Genomic DNA, 13061 nt, shown 5'->3' with positions numbered 1-13061 from the left:
ACATGCTAGAAGACACCTTTATAGCTGAAGATGCAAGTTGATCGATCAGGAGAAAGAAAAGGGACATCAGTTTGCAACCACAACTCAAGACTTGATAACACTGAAGACTCCTCATCTCTAATCCATATGGAGTGGAAAAGAGATCATTCTCAAGAAGACATATAAGAAGCAACAAGAATGGCTTGACATTTCCATGTCGTCATGGAGTCCATGTCATCAGTGTCATGTAATATCATGTCATGAGTCATCATATGCCACATCATTTTGTGGATTATGTAAATTCTTATTCGAAAATGTATTTTAAAGTGGAAGTCCAAAGGACATGTACAAAATATGAAGAGTCATGTAAAGTCGAAAAGTCATAGGGAAGTCAAACAGTCATGAGGGTAGTCAAAGAGTCACAAGGGAGGTGAAGGATCACCCCATTGGTTATATATACACCCTCATTGTACAAGTAAAGTACTTTTAACCTTGGCTCCTCCCACAAGGCATTAAAGAGACAAGCTAGCTTTTTTGGTGAGCACGTAATGGCTCCAACGCTCCACTATTAGAGCTAGTGGTGTTCATTATATACATTTTTCCTGAGACATTTACTTAATATATGAAGCCTAATGGCCAACACGTTCTTCATGCATGGATTATGAATATTTTTAAGATTGTTCTGTGAATGTTTTTTTTCACTTGTACTAATGTAGTTGACAGTTATTTTAGGGCTAATCATATTGAGAATGTGTTGTAATGGTCGCAATGAAGATCGCATATTTGTGAAATATTCTACTGGATGTTAGATGAATATCTCTTGTTTGTGTGTGTCTCTACTAGAGTGGTGCTACTGCCTCTCTCTTAGGGGCTCTCATTTTCCCTCTGTCGTGAAAGAACCTTGATACACCTACAACCAAACACTCACCATGCACAATCACTTTCATTTTGAAGGCACATATGCATTCCTCTCGCTTACAAATAGTTAGAGCGAAGGCGGTGAGATGGGCTATCATTATCAAGTCATTCTTTAGAGATGAATAGGAAAATAAGGAATACTTTCAATAATTTTCATTATTTTACATTATCAAGATTATAAAACCATCTTAATTATAAATTTAACAAAACTTTTATTTATTAATTTTTAAAAATAAAAATAAGATATTTATAATAAAACAAATGGTAGAATTATAATATTCCCTATGAATTACATATAAGATAACTTGCAAAATAAAATTATATTCCTGTGATATAATCAATTTATGAAATTTAAATTTAATTCACAGTTTAAAAAAGTGTATATAGTTAGAAAAATTCTCGATCATTCGAAGCAATTTTTAGTCAATTTTGAAATTACTCGAAGTAGACGATGAGAAGCTATTGAATGGAAACCAAAAATTGTTTGATGCCTCTATATTTTCTGTATTCAAGCTTTTATGGTCCATAATGAATTAAGCAAAGTCTTTATTTATCAAATGTAATGGACTTGTTGCAAAGGAGGGATTTTCCCGTGGTTAAAGTCTAACAAACATTTATTTTTCCTATCATTGAGTGAAAGGCCCATGGAGTAACCAAAGTCAAATGTCAAGTGGATGGAGGTAGTGAGTTGGAAATCAAAATGGATTGGTTTATTCTCTCCCTGAGGGTGCTTGCATTTAAAACTATGGTACATTCCAGAAAATGGAACCACCCAAAAGTGAAAGCAATTGAGTTCATGATTTGGAATGCACAATCACAATTAGCAATTGTCTCTAAAGGTGTAAAGTTATATAGGGATGGAATATTTGGGAAGATCACTTTTGAACCTCAAGGGATTTGATCTCGTTGCTCTTGGTAGATCTGGAGTTACAATGGATCTAGGTTGGTTTAGTCTCAACATGCTTTAAATGTTCTAATGCGTACATGGAAATTCACTCTTATAAAAATAAGTTATGTTGGAAAGAGGTTTTAAAGAAGGGTAAGATTTAAATCTAATTTTTTTTATGATGAAGCATTTTATAGACATACTTTAAGTTCAAAGGTCGTTTCATCATAATCTATTATGGAAACTCTCCTTTCTTATCTAATTGATAACTCCATGTTTGAATCACTTATAAGTTGTCATTCAAGCTAGTTAAAAGGTAAATGTCTTATTGCAGTAAAAATAGTAATATAAATCTATGTTATATATTAGTACAAAGAAATTTCAAAATTGGTGATATAAATTTTTTTTATTAAATCATTTTTAACTTTTCATTTACAAAACAAAGAATAAAAAAATAAAAGAGATAGAAATCTATAGATGTTTAAAAATTTTGAAGTTAAAATTAATTTATTATACTTTTTGTCAGAAAGAGAATTCAAAAATACTATATATTGGTAAAAACATAAATATTAAACTCTTTTAACATTAAATTATAAAATATATTTAACTTTTCTAAATTTAAATTATATTTTACTTTTTGAATACACTAATAATTTTATATTAACTAAATAAATATAATTAACAAAAAAACATTAACATTTATAATTCCAAATAACCCATCTCGAATTTACTATTTTATATATATATATATATATAATATTAAAATCTACATTTAAAAGTTCAAGGGCATATTGTTTGTTAACAAAAATTGAAAAACACCCATTTCTTATTATTGACCTTTTGGAATTGCTTAACAATTTTCATATTACTTACCAAATTGTATTTGTTTAGAGAAATTCCATTATACAAAGCCCATGTACAATATATACATCTAAAATAGAAACTTATTTTCAAATTTATGTACAATGAATATATATCTAAAATAGAAAATTATTTCAAAGTAATATACCATGAATATACATCTGAAATAGAAACTTATGTGGAGGGTAAAATCCAAAATAAATCTACGCCCATAAATCAAGATTTAAAAATCTCATATACATACAATCGATTATACAAACACTACTCTTAAATTACATTTTTGTTGGATAGCCCGGTACCCTCACTTATGCATATTTCAGATCCAGGTCTTCTTAGTTTATGAATAATGTGGAGGCTATGGTTGTGAAGTGGACTAATTATATCAACATTGATGCCTAGGACGCAACTAGTTGTACATCACTTTTCCGTGGACAAAAAATGTTTCTATTTAACTACATTTGGAAGGATGACGTGAAAAATGAAGGTTACTTTGAAGGAGATGCAAACTATTGTGCAACAATTCGCTTATATATACCTCAAGACCATGCATCAAGGTCAAGCTCACTGCATCAATAACTCTATATCAAAATTGAGTTACAGAATAACTGTGAATTACAATTTAGCTACATAGGACGACAAGATATAATATGATGGTGATGGCCATCAATTTGATCACCTGGATGGTAATAATCTGGCACTGTTTGAAACAATTTGAATTGGTAACTGCTGGTTACAGAAGAGAATGGATGCGGTGGCATGCAACATTCAATGGAGAGGTTCATGGAACTTCAATTATGATCTAATGAGTCATAGTAAACATTGAGGCTTTTGGAAGTTCCTCATTTGAATCTTGTTTTTTCGGATGACTTGTGGCATAAACTCCATGTTTATTAAAATTGGTATTACTTTCATTTATGGTCATGATATCTAGTGATTTATGCATATTCTAAGATAAATTACGTTTTTGGGAGGCAGACAAATCTGTGCTAGATATCTTCAAGTTTGTTGTTTTTCTATTAGTTTGACATCATATTAAATCACCAAAATTTTGGAAAGATGTCTTCTCTCATAACATTTCTTCTCATTTCAATCTGATATTTATGGCCAATTTCCCAAATTAGACTTGATTGGATCTCAGTTTCGTTTTATGTATGCCTCTCTTTGTACATAACCAACTTATTTACTTTACACTGCGAGAATTCCTTCTTAAGATCATGGAATTCAACCTCATGAAGAGTTTAGAAATTCGTCTTGATAATCCTTGGACCTATTTATGTAGATTATACTTTATAAATTCATCCATTTACTTCCTTATTTTGTCCAACCAAGATCTTCTATAGACTTCTTTGGATGCCATTGAGAATGCTCATAGAATATGACGATGCTTTGATGCTTATGGTGTATCCCCAAGGACGAAAGCTAATGCCTTTTACCATATTTTCCACTATAAGATATAATATTTTAGAAGGTAGATGGTCAGTTTATTTTCCAATATTAATCGTATTTTCATCTCCACAGTAATGGCAATTGGTCCATAAAATCATCTTAAATACTCAATATAATAAAGTGGGCTATAATTATGTATTAATATAACCTTTCTAAGCTTCGAAACATCTCTTATTTCTACCCGAATGCGTAATCCTACTGTTGCTTTGTGTTTACAATACCACATCATTGCAAACCAAGTTACCTAAGAATATGATTTTTTATATTCGTTATATACAGCCTATTTATCACTTTCTTGTCTCATTCCAACTTTAGAACCCAGCCATAACGAATGAGATATTTTTGAAAAGCCAACAGATCATACTATGATGTGGGTTGTTCATTATAACCAATAACTAGTTGTACAAGCTTTACCAAGTGTGTGTATCTATGCAAGACTAAAATATGTCTGCAGTAAACAAAGACCACATACATTCATGCACAATTTAGGATTTCCTTCTTATGTTTTGATCCAACATACTTCATGCTTGAGGATTTTCCCCAGGGTATATGGTCGAGAAGTGTTATGTCGAAACCCCGGTTGTGCTTTGGCCCATTGGAAAAATCTCAAAGCCGAACTAGGGAACTCATTGTATCCAATATCACCTTTACTATTCGTGGATTTACTTGAACACTCAATTGAATAAGGGTTTCTTCCATGTCTGTGGAGTCCAGATTTTGTTTCCATTCCAGTGATACAAAGTTCCATTGTTGATGGCGCAACTGGATTGTTGAAATAGCTCGGTAGACAAAGACTGGTCCTGCATGACGCAAACAATCCATGAATTTGTTCAAAATTGGATTTTGGGAGCGTGCCTTGATATTTGTTTGCTCAAATCAACGGTAGAAGACAAAAACAAAAGTAGTAGTGAAAACTGCATGGAGGAAAACAAAGGCGCAGACAATTGTAGGCAATGAATAGATTCAAACAGGACACCTTTGAGATAGCCAATATATTGGTTGTATATACCGCAACTTCCACAATTTTGGTGATATGGACTCCGACCCATTTAGTTTCATACATATTGTACGTGAATTTATTTTCAATCTCCAAAAATTCAGTGGATACAATATTTTCCAATTTAAAATTGAGAGGAGAAAGGTCGCACTTATTATAAACAGTGCCATCACTGCTACATTTGTTGCTCTAATTCCAAAAAAAAATCGATCTGAGTCTTTCAATGACTTCAAGCCGATTGCTTTATGTAATATCCTCTTTAAAAGCATCTCCAATATCATTGCGGAAAGGATGAAGACGGTGTTAAGTTTATTTATTACAAATCATCAACATGCCTTTCTCAAGGACAGAAATATTCTGGATGCAGTGGCCATGACCCAGGAATGTCTTTTCTCGATCTTAACAAAAAACATCAACGCTGCCATTCTGAAGATTGATCTGACCAAAGAATATGACTGCGTCGATTGGGTTTTTCTCCAGAATTCTGTTGGCAAAGATTGGTCTCAGAATGCAATGCATAAATTGGATTATGGCATGCGTTGAAAATGTCAAATACGCTGTTATTGTCAACGGTATTCCAACTAACTTTTTCAAAGCTGAAAGAGGCCTCCGGCAAGGTTGCCCATTATCGCCACTGTTATTCATTCTCGTGATGGACACTCTCAACAATCAAATAAGGAAAGCGGTGTCGGACCAGAGGTGCAGGCTGGTAAGGATTTGCAAGGATATATCTTTATCACACAACTTATTTGTCGATGACGTGCTCATCTTTGCCATGTTGTGTAGAGCGTCCTGGGATTGTTTACATGAAATTCTCATTAAATTCCAATCGGCATCGGGTCTGGTGATAAATAAGGTTAAATCTATGTTGTATCATAATGATTCTGAAAATGACACGGTTTTATGGATTGCCGATTTATTTGGCATTCCACAGTCATCTATTAGGGGCGGATTCAAATATTTGGGTTTCTCTCTGAAGGCCAAAGGATATGGTACTAGGGATTGGTTCTGGCTAATTGACAGATTCTTCAAAAAAATCTCTGTTTGGGAAGCGAGATTTCTATCTCTTGCCGAAAGATTCGTTCTGGTTCAGTCAGTTTTATCACAATTATCAGTCTATTGGTCCCATTTGTTTCATCTCCCGGCTTCCATTATCAAAAAGATGTGCTCCATCACGGGTAACTTTTTATGGGGAGGAAAATCTTTCCAGTCAAAGATAAATCTGGTTAAAATGGAAATCATTTCGAGGCCGAAGAATATCGGAGGCTGGGGTCTTCTTAACATAAAAATTTTTGGAAAGGCTTTACTGTGCAAATCGCTCTATAGGGGCATTTTTGGGTCTGGTCCATGGAGCAAGATTATTCAAAATCGATATCTGAAAGGACGCAGCCTGGAGTTCTGGTATCAGAGATCTTCTTTTGGTATAAAAACGGGTTCTGCTATATGGAATAGCTTCAGGAAAATTCTACCTTTCTTCATTCAGAATCTTCAATGGAGGTTGTACTCAGGATCCTGCATTTACATTGGTATCGACCTGATTGTCAATGGTCTGGAGCTCATGATCCCAAGATGCCTTATACTCTTTCTCCAAACAAAAGATATATTTACTTGGGAAAATTTGATTAAACAATGGACATCCTCATCTCCTGTTTGGATTGGCGAGGAGGATTTATCGATCCCTCCACACTTGAGCACGATATGGGCCTCGGTGATCCAGAATTTAACAAGCAAAGGCATCCAGCGAATGGGCAACAAAGACAAATTGGTATGGTCTATTTCGGAATCAACTCAGCCGGTAAGGGTAAAGGACATTTATACTGCAATGATAGATGGCCTTCCTGATGACACAGCTTCAAAGTTTCCGATGCCACTGTGGAAAGTGACTTGCCCGCTCAAATGTATTCTTTTTTCATGGCTGGTTTTCTCCAACAGGAACCTCTCCTGGGAGGTTCTTCAAAAGAAGGGATGGAACGGGCCGGGTCGATGTTCCATGTGTCTCTCGGATCATGAGACCAATGTTCACATGTTTTTTCAATGTGCCCAGACATTGCAAATCTGGTATGAATTGTCTATATCCTTTTGTTTCCCTTACCGTGTTTTTGCTTCTGTACAGGAGGGCTACAGGTGGTGGAGTGAGCAATGCATATCTCTTCGTTCCATGTTTGTTTCGGTCATCTGGCTCATATGGAAGTGGAGAAATAAATGTATTTTTCAAGATCTCAGAATTCCACTTGCTTCTATCTTGCTGCGAATAACAAATTCATCTATCCCTCCTGATGTGTAGGGATCTCTTCTTCTTCTGTTTCTTGGATGTGGTCATTGGTGCCGCGGAGCCTTGAATGGATCTTTATGCTTATGGTGCTCTCGCTCTATCTGGAGCTTATGGTTTCAGATGGTCTTATTTTGGTTTTATTTTGCCTCTTTCTGGCTCGAGACTAATCTCTCCATCTATCTGTACATCTATAAATTTTGTACATTTCTCTCTTTCATGGTTTATTCTGTTCTGCCGTGGGTCTCCAGGCAATACAGAATTATTTGGTTTGCTGTATACAATGTCCATTATATTTCCTTAATATAATCTATATGCTTTTTTTCTTCTGAAAAAAAAAAAAAAAAAAATGCTTTTGACTTTTTTCTTGTGATATTTTTCTGTCCATTTTGTTAGAAATGTAGTAATTTTTTTTTGGAATGATAAGTTTGAGAGGTTTTTGAGAGCACTAAATCTATTTATGTATTTGAAATCACATTTTAAATAGTAAAAATCCATAATCTCACAAAAAAAATCATCACTCAATATCCCAGCTTAAAAAAATATCATGGTTAGACTATTCTAAAATGAATTGTTTCAATGTATTAGTATTCCAATACATTAGAGAGTGTTGTTTTCCAATATAAGTGTGAGTTGTATGAATGTTGGTGTCATTATTATTGCTAAAATCTATCTGTTATAAGTTTGGAAGTTATCCCCACATATTTTCTAGTCCAATTTATCTAGAATCTAGTAGGGATTTGTTGGAATCACAAGTTTTAGTTGTTAACTTAGTACAATCAACTTTTCTAGTCCAATTTGTCTAGAATCTAATAGGAATTTGTTGGAATCACAAGTTTTAGTTGTTAACTTAGTACAATCAAGTGCCCATGGGTTTTTGAGCGTTGAATCAATATATGTTGTCAAAAAACCCTTTTAAATAACAAAATCAAAATTTGACCGAAAAAATTGGGAATTCCACTTCCACTTACTGGATCATCTCAAGAATTCCTCTTGTTAAGAGAGTCCTTACCAAAACCCTTCAATCTAGAATCTCTTCTCCAAGTAGCCTCAAGTTCCTTTCTTTTTTTCTCTATTGGCTCCCCCCTTTCCTTTTGAATGAAATAGTCATAGAAGCAATTTGGGTAGGTAACTGCCTCACCCATAACTATCTCCAACCAACCGAAATGTGGGCTTCCTCAACATCCCTTCCCAAGTGAGTTCCATGATTAGCTACACATATTACTTAAATTTAACAAATTAGCAAACATTTATAAATATGTATACATATTTGGCTTTATAAAGCCCACAACCAAAAGTTATCAACAATAATTAAATATTTACAAGTTTTTATGAGAAATATTACATAAACAAAAAATATTAATTCAATAAAATTAAGAAATTCAATTTAAATAATAATAATAATAATAAATATTTTATTTTTAAAAAATATTATAAACAAAACGTATTCTCATCATTAACTGTAATAGATAAATAAATGTAAGATGAACCACACTCGTTGGTAGGAAACGGGTGGACGAGATTTTATTTTATATCTTGTCCTGAAGATAAACCACACTGGTTGGTTCGAAACACGTCCACGGGATTTTATTTTACGTGATTTTTAGTGAAAATGTTGTTAGAAATAAATAAATATAAACCAAATACATTTAAATACATTTTCTTAAAATATTATAAATAAAATATATTCTCGCTATTAACAACTAATTAATAAATAATATTTATTATAAACCAAATAGTACTTAAAAAAAATCTATGTATATTAATAAAAAAATATTAATTTTCAATTGGAATTATGGTTTGGGGGATTGTTGTTATTTTCCCTATTTAATTGAAATATTCATTATTAACATGAGCAGCTATAATGCCTTCAATATTGGTGTAATGACTTTGTGCCTATTAACATTGTTGTATTGATTTGTAACATTAGTGAACTCTTATATGAATATAATTTCGTGAAATAAAAATAGACATTATTACTAAAAAAATATTGAGAAAAAAAAATCATTAACATTAATCACGGAAGATTATTAATTTGGAATAAAAATAATATAAAACAAAATCACAAATTTTTATAATATTAAAACAAAATTCATTTATAAAGAATCTCATTCTTATTAACCATTGTATTATATCTATAATCAAATAATTACCAAATTAAATACATCCAAAATAATTATTCATTATTATCAAATATAATCTATTTGACTTAAATTCATTAATATGTTAGAAAACATTTTATTAAAAAAAAAACATGGCTATACATAAAACCATTACAAACAAAACACTATTTAAGAACATTCATATTAATAAAGAAAAATTCTTAATTCTTAAATTAAAAAAAATTAAAATAAAAAGACAATCATTTCAGAACTCAAATTTGGCCAACATTCTCATGATTACTAAGATAGATGTGTAAAAATAAAAATAGCGCAAACCATGGGGCAGGAGATCATGGATACCTCTAACCTACACTAGTCTACCTTATTTCATAAATGCTATAAAAAAAATTACACGCTTCAAATAATAATAATTATATAAATTATAAATTATGGAGATCTCCTTTGTTGTTAAAAGAAGATTTATTTTGCGCGTTATTTGAAACCTCATAACTGTCGATGCTTGAGGGGTTGTTGAGTTCACCTTTTTGTTGTTGGGCGGGGCTTTCCCCCTGCTTGTCTTGAGAGTTGTTTCTATCTTGCCCGATTTCTTGTAATTTAGAGTTTTCTCGAGAGTATTCTTCTTGGATGACAGTGTAGTGTTATTTTTGTGCTCCTTCCCACCATGTAGATCTGTGGTGATTTTTTCTAGCAAAATTTTTCTCGGAGGCTTTTGGGCAATTTTTGGCTAGGTGGCCTGTCTCAAAGCAAGATCGGCATCTGAAGAGGACACTTTCATAATCGAGTTTCTGGTTCCACACATAGTCTTTACTTGTTAGGTGTATTTCCGCTGGGAATCCGGCGCTGAAGTCCATTTCCACACAGATGCGTGCATATGTGGTTCTAGCATATTCCACTGTTTCTGGGCACCTGCAGTAAAATTTTCCAATTGCATTTCCAATGGCTTCTAGCGAAGAGAAATTCCAGAGATGCAAGGGTAGATTTGGCAATCTCACCCAAACTGGTGCTGAGGTTATGACTGTTGTTGAGGGATCAAAAGATGGGTTCCATGGCCTCATGAATAGGCCTGATTTATCCCAAAACCAAGGGCCAGAATCTAGAATACATTGTCTGCTTTCACGGTTTTCAAAATCTACTATAAAGAAACCCCTAGCACAGGGATAGATATTAATTGCATCAGGAATTAGAGGCTTCCATACCTCCGTGATCCAACTGTGGAGAGCTGTGAGCCGCGGCCAAAAACCATTGAATCGGCATATTAGGGCACTTTCAGAGAACTTCAAAGCCTCATCGAGTGAATCCTGGACCACCTGGACAGTGGGAGCTGGGGCTTCACTGACTATATGGACAGGAGCTTGCCCCCCGGAGGCGGACGGAGAGCCAGCAGCTATTTTCGCGAAGCTGGGAGCCATCTAGAGAATGTTCTCCTTAGTAAGCGAGGTAACTTTGACTTTATGGAATTAGGGTTTGCGGTAGGGATTGAGGTAACCCACGGACGTTCTAGATCTCAGAGGTTTTGGCGCTACAGATCTAGAGAGCCGCAGCCCCAGATCTGGACGACCATGAGCCCTAGAGCATATAAAGAGCCGCAGATCTGGGCTTCGATAAATTACCAGAGAAGCGAGATGAGCTCTATATCTCAATGGAGCCGCAGATCTAGAGTCTTTGCCGCAGATCTGGAGAGCTGACGAGCCGCAGAGCCTGGACGACACGAGCCGCAGAGCGTGGACGAAGTAGAGTCAATGGAGCCGCAGAGAGCCGCAGTCGAGCCGATTCAATGGAGCCGCAGAGAGCCGCAGTCCTGCCGGAGAAAATTCGAAGAGAGCCGCAGTCCCGCCGGAGAGAGCCGCAGTCGAAATATATAACCCAGTCCAGTCGTCGAAGAGAGCCAGCACGCCATTTTTAAAAATAACAATAAAATAGGTAACAATAATAAAAAGATAATGTTACATATAAGTAAATAAAAAATTGATACTACACATATAATTATTGATTTTTTAATTTAATGGAAAATTAAAAAATTACATAACTCCTTATATTTAATCAAAATAAATAATATCTTTTTATTAAAATAAATATATAATCATTATTTCAACTAGTTAAAATCATCATATAATTAAAAAAAAAATTCAAGCTATATCTAATTAAAAAATTCAAATTCAATAATTTAGATATTTTATTTCACATTATTTTAAATAAAAATTTAGAATAAAAATAATCTAAAGTGTAGTTGAATATACTGGTACAACCATATTAAAAATATTAATGTAGTTGATTTAACTAAAGGCTTCAATTGTATCTACCATTGATAAATATATAATAAAAAACACTATTGCAAGTTGATAACTTTCTATCCTTTACAACCAAAATATAAAGCAGTTTTTCTAAAATTAAGTATACCTTAAAAATCTCTAAAAAACTCTCTAACACACTACAACTATTGATAAACATTAAACATATGCTAAACATATTCCCTTGAGAATTAATAAAAAAACTATCAATAAAAATAAAAATAAAAAATTAATAAATACTCCTCTAATTAGAGTTAAAATAAAAAACATGTGGCTAAAAATCCTGAAGGCATTTCTAGGTGGTTGGTTCAAATCCAGCAGATCAGACAATCTCGTTTATCAAACATTGAACGAGAATGAAAAATAAATTTCAATTACATTCATCAATTATCAACAAAATAATAATTTATTGAATAATGCAATTGTGATTCTAAAAGGCGAATGCATCTCGCGCTTGAACGGTGGATAACTTCTCCTGAATGGTGGATTTGCGATCAAAGCCCTAAGTTGGGCCTGTTGCATTCCAGAATTTCCAACAAGAGAAATTGCGCTTGAACGGTGGATAACTTCTCCTGAATGGTGGATTTGCGATCAAAGCCCTAAGCCGGGCCTGTTGCATTCCAGAATTTCCAGCAAGAGCACACTGCTCCTGCTCAGCCTCCAATTCTTTTCACATTAGATAATTATTCTCATGCCCCTTCTCGTCCTCCAATTGTTTTCCAATGTGCACAGGTTTCTCGTCCTCCAATTGTTTTCCAATGTGCACAGGTTGCTCCTGCTTAGCTTTCAAATCGTTTCGTGGCAGAGAATTCTCTTCTCGCTCAACCTCAAATCCGTTTCTGGTCGTAGCACGTTGTGCCTCTAATTCGTTTCTGGCAGGAGAAAATGTTAAATTTGCTCGAGGGAAATAAATATTAGATTAATTACTAAGAATGTTAGATTTGATCCAGGTAATAAATCTCCTAAATACGAAAATAAAAAATGTCAAATCTAGTGGGTCTAAGAGAAATTCAGTCCACATAAAAGGAAACATGCCCGCTTCGGCCACCTCTGACGGTGGCTGAGAGTGCATTGAAGTCGACCACTGACATTGGTGATTCAAAAATTTGTCTCTATTCATGGGTGGGTAATTGTTTCAGAGGTCGAAGGAGAACATGCGTGCGTTGCGAGCTGTTTGCTTAAATAAATAGTGGGAAACAAAAGTAATAGTGACAGTTGTATGGTGCTTAACAAAAGGGTAGACAATTGTGACCAATGAACCCATTCAAAAAGGACAATTTAGGTGTAACTAGCA

General features: G+C 34.0%; 1 protein-coding gene across 1 annotated transcript; it reads left to right on the top strand.

Annotated features, from left to right (window-relative positions):
• Positions 1-5538: 5538 nt before the first annotated feature.
• Positions 5539-11164, top strand: LOC149250082 (uncharacterized). The gene is made up of 2 exons (XM_089453548.1): positions 5539-7145; positions 10828-11164. The coding sequence occupies exons 1-2, from the start codon at positions 5539-5541 to the stop codon at positions 11162-11164; spliced, it is 1944 nt and encodes a 647-aa protein (XP_089309674.1).
• The last annotated feature ends 1897 nt before the right edge of the window (positions 11165-13061 follow it).

The sequence above is a fragment of the Pinus tabuliformis genome, chromosome 7 (genome assembly GCF_031772625.1).
Source record: "Pinus tabuliformis cultivar Carrire ecotype Pingquan chromosome 7, CPIR1, whole genome shotgun sequence".
Classification (NCBI taxonomy): Eukaryota; Viridiplantae; Streptophyta; class Pinopsida; order Pinales; family Pinaceae; genus Pinus; species Pinus tabuliformis.
This window is presented reverse-complemented; position numbering and strand designations above follow the sequence as displayed.